This window comes from Hemiscyllium ocellatum, chromosome 6, assembly GCF_020745735.1.
Source record: "Hemiscyllium ocellatum isolate sHemOce1 chromosome 6, sHemOce1.pat.X.cur, whole genome shotgun sequence".
Taxonomy (NCBI): Eukaryota; Metazoa; Chordata; class Chondrichthyes; order Orectolobiformes; family Hemiscylliidae; genus Hemiscyllium; species Hemiscyllium ocellatum.
This window is the reverse complement of record NC_083406.1, coordinates 69,938,564-69,956,813: the sequence shown is the minus strand read 5'-3', so window position 1 is coordinate 69,956,813 and position 18,250 is coordinate 69,938,564. Positions and strand designations below refer to the sequence as shown.

The 18,250-nt window shown below is 38.8% G+C and overlaps 1 protein-coding gene across 1 annotated transcript in view; it reads right to left on the bottom strand.

Annotated features, from left to right (window-relative positions):
* Positions 1-18,250, bottom strand: part of LOC132816741 (transmembrane protein 182-like) — a 52,284-nt gene that overhangs the window by 11,152 nt on the left and 22,882 nt on the right. The window contains exons 4-5 of the mRNA XM_060826650.1: positions 10,838-10,933; positions 2,133-2,270 (exon numbers count right to left, since the gene is read on the bottom strand). Coding sequence (XP_060682633.1) covers positions 2,133-2,270; positions 10,838-10,933 — 234 coding nt within the window. The remainder of the gene's footprint in view (positions 1-2,132; positions 2,271-10,837; positions 10,934-18,250) is intronic.

Here is an 18,250-nt window from a genome sequence, read left to right as displayed (position 1 = left end):
CAAGAGGTAAAATAGAGTGGCAAACTGGCAGCTGCTGTTCCTGAATGCCTGCCCTAACAATCATACTACTGCTTCTTCACAATAAAGTCCTGCATACTCCATGACCACGATTCTCCTGATCTGTTCGCTCATTCAAGTCAGCATCAGCAAACCACCAATCTCACCACATCAAGCCATAACCACTTCAGCCCTTCAGCACTTCATTTTGGAGCTGATGGACACCTACAGCTTGCCTGCTTCTGCCAGATCAGATAATGCAAGGAAAAGCTACCCATCTCATGCATCTACACAGGAAACTTTTCCACTGACATGGACACAAGCATGGTGTGGCTCTCTGTTTGCTTTCCTAGTGCTCACGTGCAGGCCCTGTCTTCAGCCTCTGCCTGGGTCAAATCAATTCATGAGTGCACAAGGTCTTCAGCTTGCAATCACGCATCAGTCAATACATCAAAAGGAAACAGTGTGGGAATAAGACCATAAGAAACAGGAGCAGAATTAGACCATTCTCCCCATTGAATCTGCTCTAGCACTTGATCATGGTTGAAATGTTCCTCAACCCCCATTCTGCCTTCTCCCTATAACTTTTGATCTCCTTACTGGGCAAGGAAAGATATTGAAAAACTTGAAAGGATTCAGAAAAGATTTACAAGGATGTTGCCAGAGTTGAAGGGTTTGAAGTATAATGAGTGGCTGAATAGGCTGGGGTTATTTTCCCTGGAGTGTTGGAGGCTGGGGGCGGGTGTATAAGATTATGAGGCACATGTATAGGATGAATATCATGAGAGGGCATAGGTTTTAAGTGATAGGGGAAAGACTTAAAAGGGATCTCAGGGGCACTTTTTAATGCAGAGGGTGGTGCATGTATGGAAAAAGCTGCCAGAGCAATGTTTAAAAGTCATCTGGATGGGTACATGAATTGGAAGGGTTTAGAGGGATATGAGCCAAATGCTGGAAACCTGGACTAGATTAATTTGTGATATCTGGTCAGCATGGATGAGTTGGACCTCAGGGTCTGTTTCCATGTTGGACAACTGTATGACTCTATGACTCTCTAACCCTCGTTCCCCTAATGGTCAAGAATCTACCTGGTTGCCATTGAACTGGACCGAAGGATCTGTTTCTCTGCTGTACATCTCTATGACTGTATGACTCTAAGAACATATCTATCTTTCCATCTTAAAGACATTCTATAATTCAGCCTCTAAGCATGTTGCTCCATGTCACAGCATGTCATCAGAGCTGCAGCAAGTGCCAGTACTGCAAGTCGCAAACACACTCCATGTGCCTCAAGCAATTTGTGATGTATGAAGTTCAATGGGGAAGTGCTGTGGGTGGATGAAGGGCGAAGACAGTCAGTCAGAGGCTACCATCATCGTCAGTCAGAGGGGACTAATCCTGTGCTAGTCCAGGCGATACCACCGTCCATCAGACACTTGGTCAAATGCAGGTCCAAGGATGCATGCCCTTGCAGTTCGGGGATTGGGCCACAATCAGCCTTGACAGCCAAATACAAATGCTCTGGGAGTTCACAGACAGGGAAATCAGAGTGTCATCTGTGTTGGGGCTGGCCTCTGTACCGTTAAGTCAGTCCAGGCTGGTAACCTACGGTGATGCCATGATGGTCATCAAGGTCATAGCTGCCCAGAACTTATATGCCTTTAGCTCATTTCAAGGAGTAACTGGTGACCTGTGTGACATCTCCACATCTTTGACACCCAGAAGATGCTGATGGCATTTTCTCCACAATGCATCTGTTCGAATCACCCTTGACAAATGTGCTACTACCTGCACCCATGTTATTTTGAAAGGGCCCAATCACCCACCCACAGTGTTTGTGAACGAAAAAAGCTTCCAATCCATGAACTTTCAGATACTGCCTCACAGTGCCAGGGACCTGGGTTCTATTCCACCTTAGGGCACTGCAACAATTCTAGGGTTCTGTGAAATGTAACCACGGTTAAAGCATGTAAACTTTCATGGACAGTTTACAGTTTCTCCCAAACCAGAGGCCAATTGATTAAGTTACTCCACTCAAATAGGTTGCCTTTCTTTCCAAACTGAACTGCTATTTCATTAACCGGATTCTCTTTTCCTGCCTACAGTTTAATGCATAGATTAAAAATTCCACATACCAGCCAAAACAAAAAATCCTCCGCCTAGAAGGTATAAGGTATCACGCCCTTTGAAAGCTTCATAAACAATGAGTCCAAATCCAATTCCAATACTGAATACAGAAAACACAATCAGCACACTCCATGAATGACGGAAACCTATAAAACAAATCAAGAATTAAATCTAACATCATAGATGTCAAACAGAATGAATAGAGGCTACAAGTTACGCGTTAGGCAATATAGTGACTTAAGCTCTATTAACCGTGTAATGTAACTAAATTAAGATCACAATGTGCTCCTGTATCATCCCATCATAACAATGGGCCTGGTTTTGCTGATAACTGTGAGGTATCGGCATTCAATGTTATTTGCATACAAAATGTTATTTGAAGAAGTTAGAACATTGCTGTTTGAGACGTCTTCTCTTCAAGAAGCTGACCTTTAATATCTTACTGAGATACACACTTGAATTACAAGAAACTGCATGAATTTGCTGTACTCATGTGATATAGTCACCCACTAAACATGCCAACCTGTCCATTCCCACGTACGTAAACTCTGTTTTAAATTTTCCTTAATGCCACACAACTCCATTGGTACTGAAAATTAAGTGTGGAATTTGATTTTGTTTAGATCTGCATTCTTGTTTCCATTTCATATTTTTCTGAGGAGGATCCTTCATTCCCTCTATTTTTCTGTACCTAATTTGACTTTGAATTCAATTCAAAATGGCACTGCACTGCCGATTAATAATTCCCTAAACTGATTAATTAAACTGAGTAAATATTGTGTTCAAACCTATCCCAAATTCTCTATAGAGTACAGTGATTCTTTATTTAGAGTAGGTTCCCTACAGTACAGAAACAGGCCCTTCAGCCCAACAAGACCACACCAACCCTCCAAAGAGTAACCCACTCAGACCTATTCCTCTACCCTATATTTACCCCTGACTAATGCACTTAACACTACAGGCAATTTACCATGCCAAATTCACCTGGCCTGCACATCTTTGGAATGTGGGAGGAAACTGATGCAGGTATGGGGAGAATGTGCAAACTCCACACAGACAGTCACCCAAGTCAGGGATTGAACCTGGGTCCCTGTTGCTGTGAAGCAGCAGTGCTAACCACTGAGCCACTGTGCCACTCACAGTACTTTTTAAAATTCAGGCTTAGGACATCATTGGCTAGGCCATCATCTATTGCTCATCCCTTAATGTGCAGAGGGCAGTTAGAGTCAAACACATTACTATGGGTCTACAGTTACCTAGGTAACACTATTTATGTGAGACAAAATAAGGATAGCCATTTCCTTCCCTAAAAAATATGAGTAAACCAGATGGGTTACCCTCTCAGAAATCATTTCATGGTCATCCCATGGTGGGATTTGAACCGAGGTGGGTCTTTGTATTAATAATCTAATAATAACTCCATTAGGCTATCACCTCCACAATCAGCTTTCAGACAAGATCTCAGAGGAGGTCCCTGGGCAAATGCATAAACAACAGTGCCAATTGTTCATCACTAAGGGCATGACACTGCTTATATTTCTGTTGTTGAAGATATTGCACAAAGGTTTGATATCTCACCATGATAAGCATGACTAAGCAAGAAAAAATAAGCAAGATTTTCTGTGGTTACACACAGCAATATGTTTGTCACTGAATTTTACAATCCATGTTCAATTCTGGCTCAAACTGAAAAGACTTTCATTTTCTGATCCCTGTCTGTTGGAATGAAAATGAAAGCTCTGTCCTCTTTAACTTGAACAATTTAAATGCGCATCAGGATTCGCAATAAGATGCCCAACCTCTGATCTGTATGTCGAAATATTTTTTCCCACAGTTAGGTTTCCAATCAATGTTTGCCCCATGATATAGATGGTGGGAAATACACAAGTATAATGTCACTGAATGTCAATGGGAAATAGAAGCTTTGGAGATGGTCATTACCTGACATTTGTGGTTTAAACATTACAGTGTTCATACTGTTAGTGGTGGCTGTTTGGTCCCACTGCCTTCACAAAGTTTCCTTGGAGGGTCTCCTTACCCATCGTGGATATAAGTTTCTCCTCTTGCCCAATTCATGCACCAAGGTCTCCAGTTCTGCATCAGAGAAGCATGGAATATGCTATCTGCCCTGTAGTGCCATAGTCACTCTTCTTACAGGTCAGATATAGAGCCCCACCATCTCCCACTTTAGAAAAATCTGAAGCCAGAATACATTTGCCCCTTGGTTGGTTCTGTCTGGCTTTCAGTAGCTTTAAGAGGTAGTGGTCTTGGTTGAGCTTTGACCCTTTGCTGAGCCAGGCAGCCGTACAATAACGTATTTAGTATTGGACTGCATTCATTACAGTTAGCAAGTAGCATGAAGGAACAGGAGTGGGTCAATTCCACATTTTGGGGCTATAAAATTTTGACCTAGCACTCTAAATATGTGCCATTTAGGTGTCCAGGGATGTGCAGGCTGGGTGGATTAACCATGGGAAATGCAGGGTTTCAGGGATAGGGCAGTGACATTGGGTCTGGGTGGGTTGCTCTTCAGAGGGTCGGTGAGGACTCAGTTGGCTAAATGGCCTGAATCCCTCCACACTCTAGGAAATCTATGATTCTGTGACCATGTCACTAAAATCTCCACATCGGTACTTGACCTAGTTAACTTCCAAGAAGTAAATCACGATGATTACATTTATTAAGTAGAAACATATTAATGTAGAAATCACACAAAAAAGCAATCCCAATTTTGACCACATGCTTTATAATTGTGGTGACATGCAACAGAGTGACTGGAGCAGAACCAGTAAAATGTCTTACTGGAATGATAGGAATCTTAAGAAGGTTTAGCAACAATGTACGAACAATTTTGTTATGGATTTGGTGTGCCTCACTGCTGTAGATTGTCATAGAATACATTTATAATAGAGTTTTGAAAGTTATTCAAGTTCAGGATAGATGCCAGCATCAAAACAAAGTCACTCTATCAGCTTCTGACAAAACAGGAACATTGATTCTGATGCAGAAACTGCAATGCCTTTTGTTTAAATGCATATTATATTGTAGAGTTTCAGCGTAATGTTACACAGACACTATCAGACAAAGACAGATCTGTTTTGCATTAGACATAGAATCATTTGAAAAGAACATAAATTAGCTGGGAAACCCAACATAACTTTTGGATGTCGAGATCTTGGCTCATTAACCTGGTTGAATTCTTGGAAGATGTATTGGGCCTTGATGATAATGGTAGACTTGTAGTAGCTTTCCATCTCGTGTGATAATGATGTCCAGTTGCCTAGGTATTGTTCATATTCACTTTTAAGAGATTTCTGTGCAAATTATTTGCTGCCCCTGATGTTACATATTTACAGCAATTTTGTTGATAAATCCAGTTAAAGATAACTACAACGTCATATATCTAAGCTGCAAGTGCATGACAGAGATATATATTTCACAACTTCAGTTGTTCACAGCCTTTCAGCTGTCTGTACTTGCATTTCTGGTTATTGCAGGAATCTTAAGAGCGAGAGATCATTAGATATGAAGAAACACCATCAATCTCAAAAGTAAGCTGCAATCAAGCTATTAAAACCATGCAACTGTGCAAGTATTAACTGCAGTCAGCAATAGAACAATAAAGGATCTGTTCACAACAAAAATACAAGGCATGATGTGAAAATGGATTTGTTGAATGTTTGTCAACAGTTACAGGTAGTCGCTTTACACAAAATATATTTTCAGTTGTTAATGCAACTGAGATTTCTAAACGTAATGGTGTATGTGCTGCCAACAACAGCTTCCAGATATAGTTATTTCCACAGCCAACACTATCTAGTATGGATAAGAATAACCTCCAACTGGTCTAAGTAGAAGAATCCCTTGTAGTAAACAGGATATAGTTGAATGGATTTCTGCAGTTATGAAGATATGGCATACATTATTACCGTCTCTCATAGGAGGTCTGAGCTTTGAATCTTTCACCACCATGACATCTTTGCAGTGGTTGGTGCATATGGAACAAAATCAGAGCCTTTCAAGCCCATACTCAACACAGACTACTTTCCAATCGAGAGCATCATTTCACTTATGCTACAATGTATCACTTTAAGTAATAAGGGGCAAAATTTTATCTAAGGTACAGGTGACGCATCCAGCAGTAGAACAGCCAGCAAGAGGCTCACGTCGTGTACTTTTAGGAAAAGCCTCCCATGTGAAGTTCCAGTCAGGCACTGAAATGGCCGACAGTGGGGCTTGCTTGGAATCAAGAATCCCCAGGGAAGAAATCCTGTTGACAGAGATCTGTCAGCCAATGAGAAGCTGAAAGCTCCATGGGTGCTTTCTGCACCATAAGGGGCAATGGCAGCCTCTGGTACCAAGCCTAGGATCAGCAAGTGACTTAGTCCACAGGTTAATGAAGTTGGAATGGGGACTGTGGGCAGAGGGGTATTGCCTAGAAAATGCAGGGACTTAGAAAAAAGGCAGTTGCTTTCAATGCCCTCTCTCCCCCTTTCATACTTCACATTGCCAGTTGATTCAGTCAGGCATTGGTTGTCTTTGAACAAAAAGTTTAAACAAAGGGCACATCCTCAACCTCAGATTCAATTGAGTTTGCTTTTCATGCTCTTTATCCGTCAATCAGCCCATAACACTAGAGAAAACAGAGCAGTCTTCACCCTCCAAAAGGAAAATTGTGGATTGTTATGTACTAGTTGTAGTGCATCTTCATTTTTACGCATGCAAGATGTGTCAAATAAGTATGTCTCATTTACCAGTTTTAGAGTCTTTTCCTTCTGATCCAATAAACTTGCACATATGTTTTCAGATGTCCTGAAATGCGACCTTACTTCAGGAGAGGACATTCAGTTCCACCCAATCAGTGAAACATTTAGATTAAAGGTGAACTCCATAAATTAAAAAGTTACAGCATTTGAAAAGGCACAAAAAATTCTTGAAATCAGGCCTTCTGTTAAGAACAAATGTCTGAACAAAATCACTCCATCAGCTTCTGAGAAAAGAGGAACATTGATTCTGACTCAGAAAATGCAATGCCTTTTGTTTATGTGCATATTATATTGTAGAGTTTCAGTGTAATGTCACACAGACACTATCAAGCACTATCAGTGCTTCCAAATAAACTTGTTGCACTATAACCTGATGTTGAGTCATTTTTAAATAACAGAGAAAGATAAGTCTGTTTTGCCTTCGACATAGAATCACTTGAAAAGAACATAAATTAGCTGGGAAACCTGACATAACGCTTGGATACTGAGATCTTGGCTCATTAACCTGGTTGAATTATTTGAAGATGTATTGGGGCTTGTTGATCATGGTAGACTAGTAGACTTGGGCAGCATTCCATCTTGTGTGATAATGATTTCCAACATGATGGCCAACTCTGAGTTAAACATTATTAGTGTGACCCAGGAAACTCAAAATCACATGGCAGTCCCTGCTGCATTTGCTGCAGAAGTCAGTGCACTGAATAGGTACATAATCCACTGGCCATTTGTTTTCTCTGTGCTTATTTGGTCAGCTGAGCTTTCTGTTTCTTCTCACGTCTTCTAATGTCCTTAGAAAAAGTCAGCCTTCAGAAGTCACAGCTGTCCACAACTGTCTTCCAGTTGTCAATTTCGGTTATCTACATATCTCGCTTATGGGTGTCCTCGGGGTGGGCATGTAACATCCAGCAGGTATTTTCTTGATATGAAGAAATGTTACTAACCTAAAACATTGCCTCTGCTTGCTAAAAGCGAAGTCGCAGGTAGACAGGGTAATGAGGAAAGCATTTGGCATGCTTCCCTTATTGATCTGTTATGAAGAGGTGGGTGTACCATAAGGTTAAGAGAGTTAAAAGTTAGCAGTGACAACACCAAGTGTTCTCAATAAGATACAATGTAACATTTGGTCCAGCTGTTGGGGTAGCTAGGGTAACTGATTGCCTAGAGACAAAAACAGGTTCAAATTAGGCCAATCAGTTTAAATTATACCCCAAACATTACCAAATTCCAATCCAGTTTGAAATTGGTATATTGACAATCTTAAAAGCCAATGACTTAATCTGATGCTTTGGGGGTACAAGACCAGGGAAAATTGACCAGTTTGGAGGAGAACTGCCAAGCCAACGACATCTGCAAACTGCCCAGAGAATAGTTCTCTTAAATGTACCTGAAGTGATCAGTACGCTGTGAAGCAGAATCCCCAAGAAGAAGGAAAGAAGACAGGAATACAAAGAAGAACCGGAAGCTGCCTGGTTTTGAGATAAGAAGTTTAGTTTTGTAAATCTTAATTGTGAGTTTTATTGGACTAGTATTATAGAAGGGAAGGTAAAGGGTAGTTTAGAGGAAGGAGTTGTAAATAGTTGTCAGTTAATTATTCTCTGTTATATTTTAAGATATAAAGTTATTAAGTTGTACTTTAAATAGTTCTTAGCCTCTTGAATGTTTACAGATTACTGCACAGGATAAATCTTTTCTGTGTTGCTGCTTTAAATTAATCAGGAGTGTTTACCCCTTGTTGTAACAGATCAATGCATTGAGTACAGGAATTGGGAAGTCATGTTGAGGCTGCACAGGACATTGCTTAGGCCATTTATGGAAGACTGCATTCAATTCTGGTCTCCCTGCTATAGAAAATATTTTGTTAAACTTGAAAGGGTTTGGAAAGATTTACAAGGATGCTGCCAGGGTTGGAGAGCTTGAGCTAAAGGGAGAAGCTGAATAGGCTGGAGCTATTTTCCCTGGAATGTCGGAGGCTGAGAAGTGACCTTATCGAGGTTTATAAAATTATGAGGGGCATGGATAAGGTGAATAGTCAAGGCCTTTTCCCCAGGGTAGGGAAGTCCAAATCTAGAGGGCATATGTTTAAGGTGAGAGGGGAAAGATTTAAAAGGGACCTAAAGGGCAGTTTTTTCACACAGAGGGTGGTGAGTATATGGAACGAGCTGCCAGAGGAGGTGGTGGAGGCTGGTACAACTACAACATATCTGGATTGATATATGAATAGGAATGGTTTAGAGAGCTTTGGGCCAAATGCTGGTAAGTGGGACTAAATTAATTTAAGATATCTGGTCAGCATGGAGGGGTTGGATTAAAGGGTCTGCTTCCATGCTGTACATCTCTATGACTTTATGCTTCTTTCTCTGCAAACATTTCCTGATCTGCTGAGGGCTTCCAGCATTTTCTGGGCCTTAATGGATGAGTTAGAAGAGTTGACTGGAACCTTGGCCAAAGACATTTGTAGAAAAGGATAGAAGTTTGATAAGAGTTGAGATGATTGAATAATTCCTATCAGTAATGGTGTCTGTTTTGTGCATCATTTGTATATTGATTTGCAAAAATTCTTGAATCTGTTTTTTAATTCCTGTTATGTCTGATAATTCACGATGCTGGTAATTGTTTGCATATTAAAAGCATCAAAGGAATATGGAGAGAAAGCAGAATTATAGCATTGAGATAAAGGATCAGTCAGGATCATATTGAATATGTAACCAAGTGGATTAGTGCTGAAAATGTGTTGCTGGTCAAAGCACAGCAGGCCAGGCAGCATCTCAGGAATAAGGAATTCGACGTTTCGAGCATAAGCCCTTGCTCGAAACGTCGAATTCCTTATTCCTGAGATGCTGCCTGGCCTGCTGTGCTTTGACCAGCAACACATTTTCAAGTGGATTAGGTCAAACAGCCAAATGTGATAAGCAAACTTCAGAACCTCTGAGTCCCTGACCATGTCCTCACAAGTGATGCCAAGAGTACATCAGAAACAGCAAACATGAAACTGTCCTGATGTATATTGTTCAGATCTCACTACTGTGGAGGAGCACTGAGGTTAAGGTTGGTGTTCCAGGTCAGATCACTGTTTTTCCACTCTCTTACTTAACTTGAGCACACCGGCTACAGCTTTTGCAATGTGTGTGTGTTAATTTCAGTAGTAGAATGCTAAGGTTTGTATAACCAAGGTGTGTGAATCTAAAGCCAATCTCCAGCATTATATTGTCAATATTGGTATATGTCAGTATGGCAACATCCTGGGCCATTGCTTTTTTCTTGATGCTGATGGTTATATCAGATTCTTTCCAAGTATAAAAGTCAGTCCCTTTGCCACTGAAAGTGTTTTTCATTGTAGAATTCTAATGTGGCATCACCAGATAGACCACAACTCTAATGAGGACTGGTCATCTTTTGTTTTGAATCTCAGGCAGACAAGGTTAAACAGTTTTCCATCAGTTCTGCTGCGTAATTTGGAACTTTTTGCATAGGAACTCAAGGTGTAAGACAGCAACAAAGTATGTCAAAAAGTGTTGGCACCAAAACATAAACCAGTTCAATCCCACTGCTAATCTTAAAAATGTTCTAATGTTGCCCCACCACGGTTGACCTTACCCATAAGATTGTCTTTGAAAGATGAGATCAATTGAACAGATTTGTAGGGCAGCCAATTTTCTCAAGAAGCTTAAAAATACATTAGGTGGAATCCCACAATGGCCTGAGCAAATTGGGTTTTATATATCCAAACTGATTGTCTTTTCTTTACATATTGGTGCAACAGGGTACTTACCTGATGTCCCACAAGATACATTCCATACTGCTTTTGTAAATTCACTTTACCTAGAATATTGAATATTTAACCAACCAAAATTGCACATTTCTAAGACAATTGTGCAGTTCTACATTGATATCAATAGACAGAAGCAAACCCATTTTGGCGACAACGTATTAACTAATACTATGCTTACCAGCAGCAGAATCATAAGCTGAGCTGTTGAGGTTCAGTCTTGTTGGAAATGGGAGATGGTAAGCTTCAATACAGCTTTTTGAAGGAGCTTGTTCAACTAAATAGTACAGAAGATGAAAGACATGAGCTACACCAATACATTATATTTGATATGAATTTATGAAATAGGAACAGAAGTAGACCAGCCATTCATTAAAGCACACTCTGCCATTCAAAAAGATCCTAATTAACCTGTTTGTATTTCAAATTTTACACTCCCATCAACCCCAATAACCTTTGATTACCCAGCCTAGCAAGAATCTTTCTGCCTCCATCGTAAACATATTCGATGGCCCCACTTCTGCCATATTCTGAAGCAAAGAGCTAAAAGTCACGTAACACTCAGAGAAAAATATTCTCTTTATATTTGTCCTAAAATTACGATACCTAATTTTAAAACAGTGTCCACGTGTTTTACACTTACCCACAAAATGAAACATCCTTTCCACATTCATTTTGCTAAATTCTTACATACTTCAGTCATCATGTTTTACACTTCTAAACTCCTGTAGATACCTTAAGACCAAGAAAGTAAGAAAGTAGGGACAGAAGTTGGCCATTCGGCCCATTGAGTCTGCTCCATCATTCAATAGATCATGGTTGATCTGGCAATCCTCATCTCCATATCGCTGCCTTTTCCCTTTTACCATTGATTTCCTTAATGATCAAAAATCTAATTCAGAATATAATTAACAAAAGTAGGGTCAACAGTTCTCTGTGGTAAAGAATTCCACAGATAGACTACCTTCCAAGAGAGAAAGATTTTTCCTCATCTCTGTTGTGAATGGGCATCCACTTACTCGGAGATTAGGCCATCTTGTCTTCAATGCATTCATGAAAGAAAACAACTTCTTTGCATTGACCCTTTCAAAAATGTCTCCTCTCATTCTTCTAAATGCTAATGAGTGCAAGCTAACTGACTCAACCTTTCCTGATAAGAAAATCTCTCCATTGCTAGAAACAACCAAGTGAATCTTATCTGGAGTGCCTCTGAAGCCAATATGTCTTTTTGTTTAGAGTATTCAGGCTGAGGTCTGGTTATGCCTTCTACAGTTTTAATAGGACTTCCCTATTTTTAGATTCCGTTTCCTTTGAAATAAAGGTTAACAATTTATTTGCCTTTTCTATTACCCACTGATCATGGATGCCAGTTTTTTGTGATTTGTGAATGAGAATTGCCAAATCCTGCTGTCTGTAGCTTACTGCAACCTTTCTTGATTCAAATAATATCCAGTTCCTCTATTTTTCCTGTTAAAAGTATAACATCACATTTTTTCACGTTATATTCCATCTGTAAGTCTCTCCCCCCCCCCCCCCCCCCCATGTAGCCTATCTAAACCACTCTACAGACTCTGTATCGTCTTCACCATTTGCCTTCCTATCTATTTTTAAGTCATCTATACACTTAGTAATTTCACTTCTATTGGTTACAGATTGTATTCCTGAAAGTTCCCCCTTATGCCAACTCTTTGACTTCTAGTAGTCATTGAAATTCAGATTCAAATTGGAAACAGAAATTCAAGCATGTTACATCTACTGGTTCTGTCTGCAGACATTATGTCCCTTTTATGAAACCATACTCACTTAGTTCAATTATACTTTGTATTTCTAAATATTCTGCTGTTGCATTCTTTACAACAGACTCTACAATTTTCTCAATGACAAATGTTATGTTGACAGGCCTATAGTTACTTGTGTTAGTCTCCATTTCTTTCTGAATGAAGGTGCTACCTTGGCAGTTTTCCAAATTTCTGGGGTTTCTCTCAAATCTAATGATTCTTGGAAGATGACTATGTGTGCCTTCTATTAACTCGGTGAAAAAAACCACAACCTGCCAACCTACCCTCATCAGACAATCTAAATGTTCCCCTGTCAGTCCAGTCCAGTCAACCTCCTCAGAAACAGCTCCAATGCATTTACATTCTTCCTTAAACAATAAGACCAAAACTACGCCACTTTTGAGATGTGGTCTTACCAATGATCTATATACCTGAAGCATAACATCCTTGCTGTTATTTGTTTCCAATTCCTCTCAGAATAAAGGGGACCATTCCTTTAGCCTATTGATTATGTGTTGTATCTGCATACTAACATTTTGTGATTCTAGCATCAGAAAACTTAAATCTCCCTGCAGCTCAGAAACCTGAAGTAGTTCTCCATTTATATAATACTTGGCTTATTCATTCTTCCTGCTAAAGTGGGCAACTTTAAAAATTGTTATTTTACACTCCATCTGCCAGATTATTGCCAGTTTACAAAAACTATTATATCCTTCTGCAATATCTTACATCTTCCTCACAACATACTTTTCAACCTATTACTGTGTCTTCTGCAAATTAACAACCATACTTTCACTCCCTCATCGAAATCATTGATGGAAATTATGAAAAGGTGAGGCACAGCACTCTAAAGGATTCTACTTATATTTTGTCAATCAGACAAACTACCCTTTTATGCATAATTTCTGTTTTCTAAACATCAGCCAATCTTCGATGAATGCTAATATGCTACCACTATAGCATGAGCTTTTACTTTTGTCATTTGAGGTGCCACATTATTAAGTGCCTTCTGGAAATTCTGGAAATACCTCTACTAGCATTGATTTATCCACGGTGCATGTTGCTCCTTCAAAATGTCTAATAAATTATTTAAACACAATTCCCCCTTCACAATATAACCTCTTTAATGATTGATCATAATACTTACCTTATGACAAGCATTTTGGTGACTCAACTGGCCTATACTTTATTCTCTGCCTCTTCCCCTTCTTGAATAGATGGGTTTTATATGCTACTACCAGTATGTCAGAACCTTTCCTGAATCAAAGGATTTTTAAAAAATTTACACCAGCACATCTACTGTCTCATTTGCCATCCCTTTTAGATGCTTGATGGTGTGTAGCTCAAATAGCTTGTTTAGCATCACTTTCCTGGTGTTTGTAATTTCACTAAGTTCTTGTCTCTGTTCTACTTCTTGATTTAGTGTTATCAATGGGATTTTTTTTGGATCCTCCATAATGAAGACAAAAGAAAAATACTTTTTCATTTCATCCACCATTTCCTTATTACCTACTATTAATTTATTTTTCTCACTCTGTAGCGGATCAACACTCATTTTACTTATTTTTTATTACATTTGAAACTCTTGCTTTCCATTTTAATTTGTAACCAGCATCCTCTTATACTATAGTTTCTTCATCCTGATTAACCTTTTAGTTTACTTCTGCCATTCTTTAAATTCGGAACAAACATCTGAAACTGCTGCGGTTTTGTGTAGTTATGTGCTATATCCTCAAGTTTGATCCTCACTTCTTTACTGCTCTTCCTAACATCTTTACTTAACCATGGTTGGTGCATCCTCCCTTTATAATTTTTCTTTATATTGGGAATACATTTATTTCAAATATATTGAAATATTCCTTTAAATGTCTGACACTGTTTCTGTACTGATTTATCCTGAACCTCATATGCCAGTTCACTTCAGCTACCTCAGCTTTCATGCCCTTAATAAGTTGAAAACAGTAATCTTAGACTAACCGTTTCTCCTTCAAATTGGTTCTAAAATTCAATCATACTGTAGTCTTTGTTACCTAAGGGTGTCTTTACATAGATGTCTTGAAATAACCCTATCATATTACACAATACCAAATTTAATATAACCTGTATTCTAGTACTGCTCTAAGAAACTAAATCGAAAGAAGTCTATGAACTGCATCAGGCTACTACGGCCAATTTGCTTTTCCCACTTCACATGTAGAAAAATAGTCATCCTGAGATTGCTGATCTTTATCACAATCACTCAGTATTTCTTCTTGTATTTTTAATCCTACACTAAAGTTACTGAAAGGAGGCATGTGGAACACTCTCATAATGATTTCTTTCCCCTACAATCCTCATGTTCACCAAACTGATTCTATTTACTGATCTCCTGAACCAAGGTCTAGCACTTGTGCCAGCACTAAAAGTTGCTAACACCAAATCTGCAGTATATATTTTCAATATGTGCATTAACTATTAATTTTGTATCTCTCACTTTCATGCATGGAATGTTAATTCAGTGCAAAGTGCAGGCTGTTAACCATGGCTTTGTTGGTAGCACTCTTGTCCCTGAACCACAAAGTCCTCTGCTAAATGCCTCACTTGAGATCTTGAGCACACAGAAATATCAGGTCAGTACTGTGATGGCACTGCACTGTTAGAGATGCTGTATTTCAAATGAGATGTTAAACTGAGGCCCAGATGTCTAGACAGGTGGTGTATTAGATCTGAGACACTATGTCAAAATAAAACAGTGGAGTCACTGCTGGTGGTTGGCCAATATCTATCCCTCAACCAACAACTCAAGAAAAAAGGTTATCTGATTATCATATTGTTAGCTACATTCACAATGAAAAGAAAGTTGGTGGAAGATGAATGTTAAGGGTCTGTGATGCCAATCCATTAAGCACAGAATGTCCTCAATAGACCCTGGTTCAATCCTTTAAGCAGTGTTTGTTTATTCAGTTTAATGGTTGCTGCTTTATTTGTTTCTATGCTATTCAAATGGTGCAAACAAACTAACTTACATTGAAGAGAATCAAGCATGTTATGTTGGTTCCTTCTTTATAGACAGTAGCAAGCCAACCAACGGGCTTGGGCAATGTTACTTGGGGGATGTACATAAAATAGAGCCCCAATATACCCAGGTTTGATCTCCATGAAAGATAGTACATTTATAAACATCTGTTTAAATACAAATTATATTAGAAATAAGATGGCAGATCAGATTTCTTTTGCTATGGAATTATAAGGCACTCTGTTTCCACTACCTCTTCAGGAGGTAAGTTCCAAGGATATTATGATCAAGGATTTCCAAACTACTTCACATTTAATTAAGGTCTGGTGAGATATAGTTACTGTTGCAATGTTGGAAAACAGTCTGTCATATTGGCCTCTAGTATTCAAACACTGGTGGCTGTGGTTGGGATATTTGCTGTTATGAATTTCCTTTCCATGATAAGTCCAAAGGCGTGTTTAATTATCCATGGTAGAGTATATATCACCGTAGATTTTGAACAATAACAGGCACTAACATAACAAGGTATATTTCATTGCATAATATCAATAAATACAATGAACATTAGCTAGTTAGGCACAAACGCAAATACCAGGAACTAGGTATGTCATGGCTGCCTCCATTGGTACCTCATGCAAGACAAATTGATTCTTCACCCAAAGACCTTGCTACAGCATCAGGTTAGGTGGAGTTACTGCAAATCCAACATTAACTCTTTCAGAACCATTTCCTTGTACAACACTGCCTCACAAAACATAGGAAATCAAATAACCGGATAATCTGCTTCAGAAATATTAGTTGAAGAATAAATGTCAACATGTTTCTGATTCAGTCTGAGAATTTAATATTAATTGTATTTTGAAATTTCATTCATGCCTCTTTCCTACTCTTTCTCAAACAGTAAACAGATCAGCCTTCACTGATTTTAGATTGAATGAAGTCAGGATAACACGTATTTCCGTAATTTCTGATAACGATCCCGTGGACATTGTCTCGTGGATGGGAATTTGATGGCAAAGTATTCCAATGAACTCAATCAGTTTGCTTTCAAAAGTTTGCTTTATAGAATTAGAGCAAGGAAGATACTGAGTATAATTTTGAATTGACAAAATGATGTAAAAATAGATATCAGGGAATCAATTTTCCACTAGTATGCTTGTTCTCTTTGACTTCAGTCCCTGCTCTAGTCGTCCATTGTCTTCTCTTGACACCTTCCCTTCTCTTTCTCTTCCCATAAACAGTTTTCCTTTTCAATGAGGCTGTAAAATACCAATAGTTCCTTTGATTGAAGTTTCCCATTCAAATTATTTTTTTTTTGCTTTCACATACAATTTCTGCCTCATTTTGTAGCAGAGCAAATTGCTCACTAAGAATTCCTTGATTCGATGTTCATATTTTGACATTCAGGTCAGAAGATTGTGAGCTCAGTCCTGCTGAGGAACTGAGCATACACTCCAGGCTAACGTGTTTCACTGGAGAACCAAGGGAGTGCTGCAATTTAGAAGGTGTGACTATACAGGTTACATCTTTCACTGAGACCCTTCTTTCCCCTCAGCAAAAGAGATGTCCCAATATTTTGGTTAAAATTTATTCCTCAACTAATGGTTCTGAAGCAGACTATCAGGTTATTTGTTTCCTACATTTTGTGAGGCAGAACTATATGAAGTAACAGTTCAGAAAGAGTTAATGTTGGGTTTGTGTTAACTCCACCTAACCTGATGACGTACCAAGGTGTTTGGGTGAAGATCAATTTGTCTTACATGAGGTACCAATGGAGGCAGCCATGACATATCTGGGTCCAAGTATTTGTAATTATGCCTAACTAGTTACTGATAATTGTATCTATTGATACCATGCCATAAAATATACCTTGTTATGTAAGTTTCTGCTGTTGTGGGAGTGTAGTTCTGAGCTTACAATCAGATCAGTCTTTTTGTGCTATTTCTGATTTTGCAAGCCTTCCATATCTCAGCACCATCTGTAAAATGAGAAAACCATGCTAACAATTTACACACATATCACTTCTGTTCAGTGGGAAAAATCTCACATTTAGAACACTTTGCAAAGTCAAATTATAATTTGTGTTCAGTAAAATTTATAATAAATTTAAATCAATGATGTGGAGTTACAAATACATAATTAGAACAAACAATAATCATTTCTGAAAAGATGAAATTGATCAAACACAGTTCCATAAGGTCAAAGCTCCACGAAATTTGCATTGAAAATGCCCAGAAATTACTGCAGGTAATAGGAGTGCTTGAACACTTGCTGCATTTAAATGGCATCCACTAGATACTATTTTCACAGGCCCACCTACTCATCTAGAATGAGCAGCTTATTGTCAAATGGATGGTTTAAGTGTACTCTACTGATACCTGTTAAAAAAAATTCCCAATGATTAATTTTCTTGAAAAAAGAAAGCTATATTAAAACAGTGATTTAAAATTAAGTAACTAGAGGAATTATGGATGATATTAGATTGTAAATGCGTGTGTTTTAGCAGAGAATGAGCTGAAAATGTGTTGCTGGAAAAGCGCAACAGGTCAGGCAGCATCCAAGGAGCAGGAGATTCGATGTTTCGGGCATGAGCGAAGGGCTCATGCCCGAAACGTCGAATCTCCTGCTCCTTGGATGCTGCCTGACCTGCTGCGCTTTACCAGCAACACATTTTCAGCTCTGATCTCCAGCATCTGCAGTCCTCATTTTCTCCTTTTAGCAGAGAATGGCCAACACATTCATAAACAAATTATAATAATTCTTAACTGGCATTAAAAGGAAACGATTGATCAATGTTAAAAAAATTCTAAGTTGGGTGACA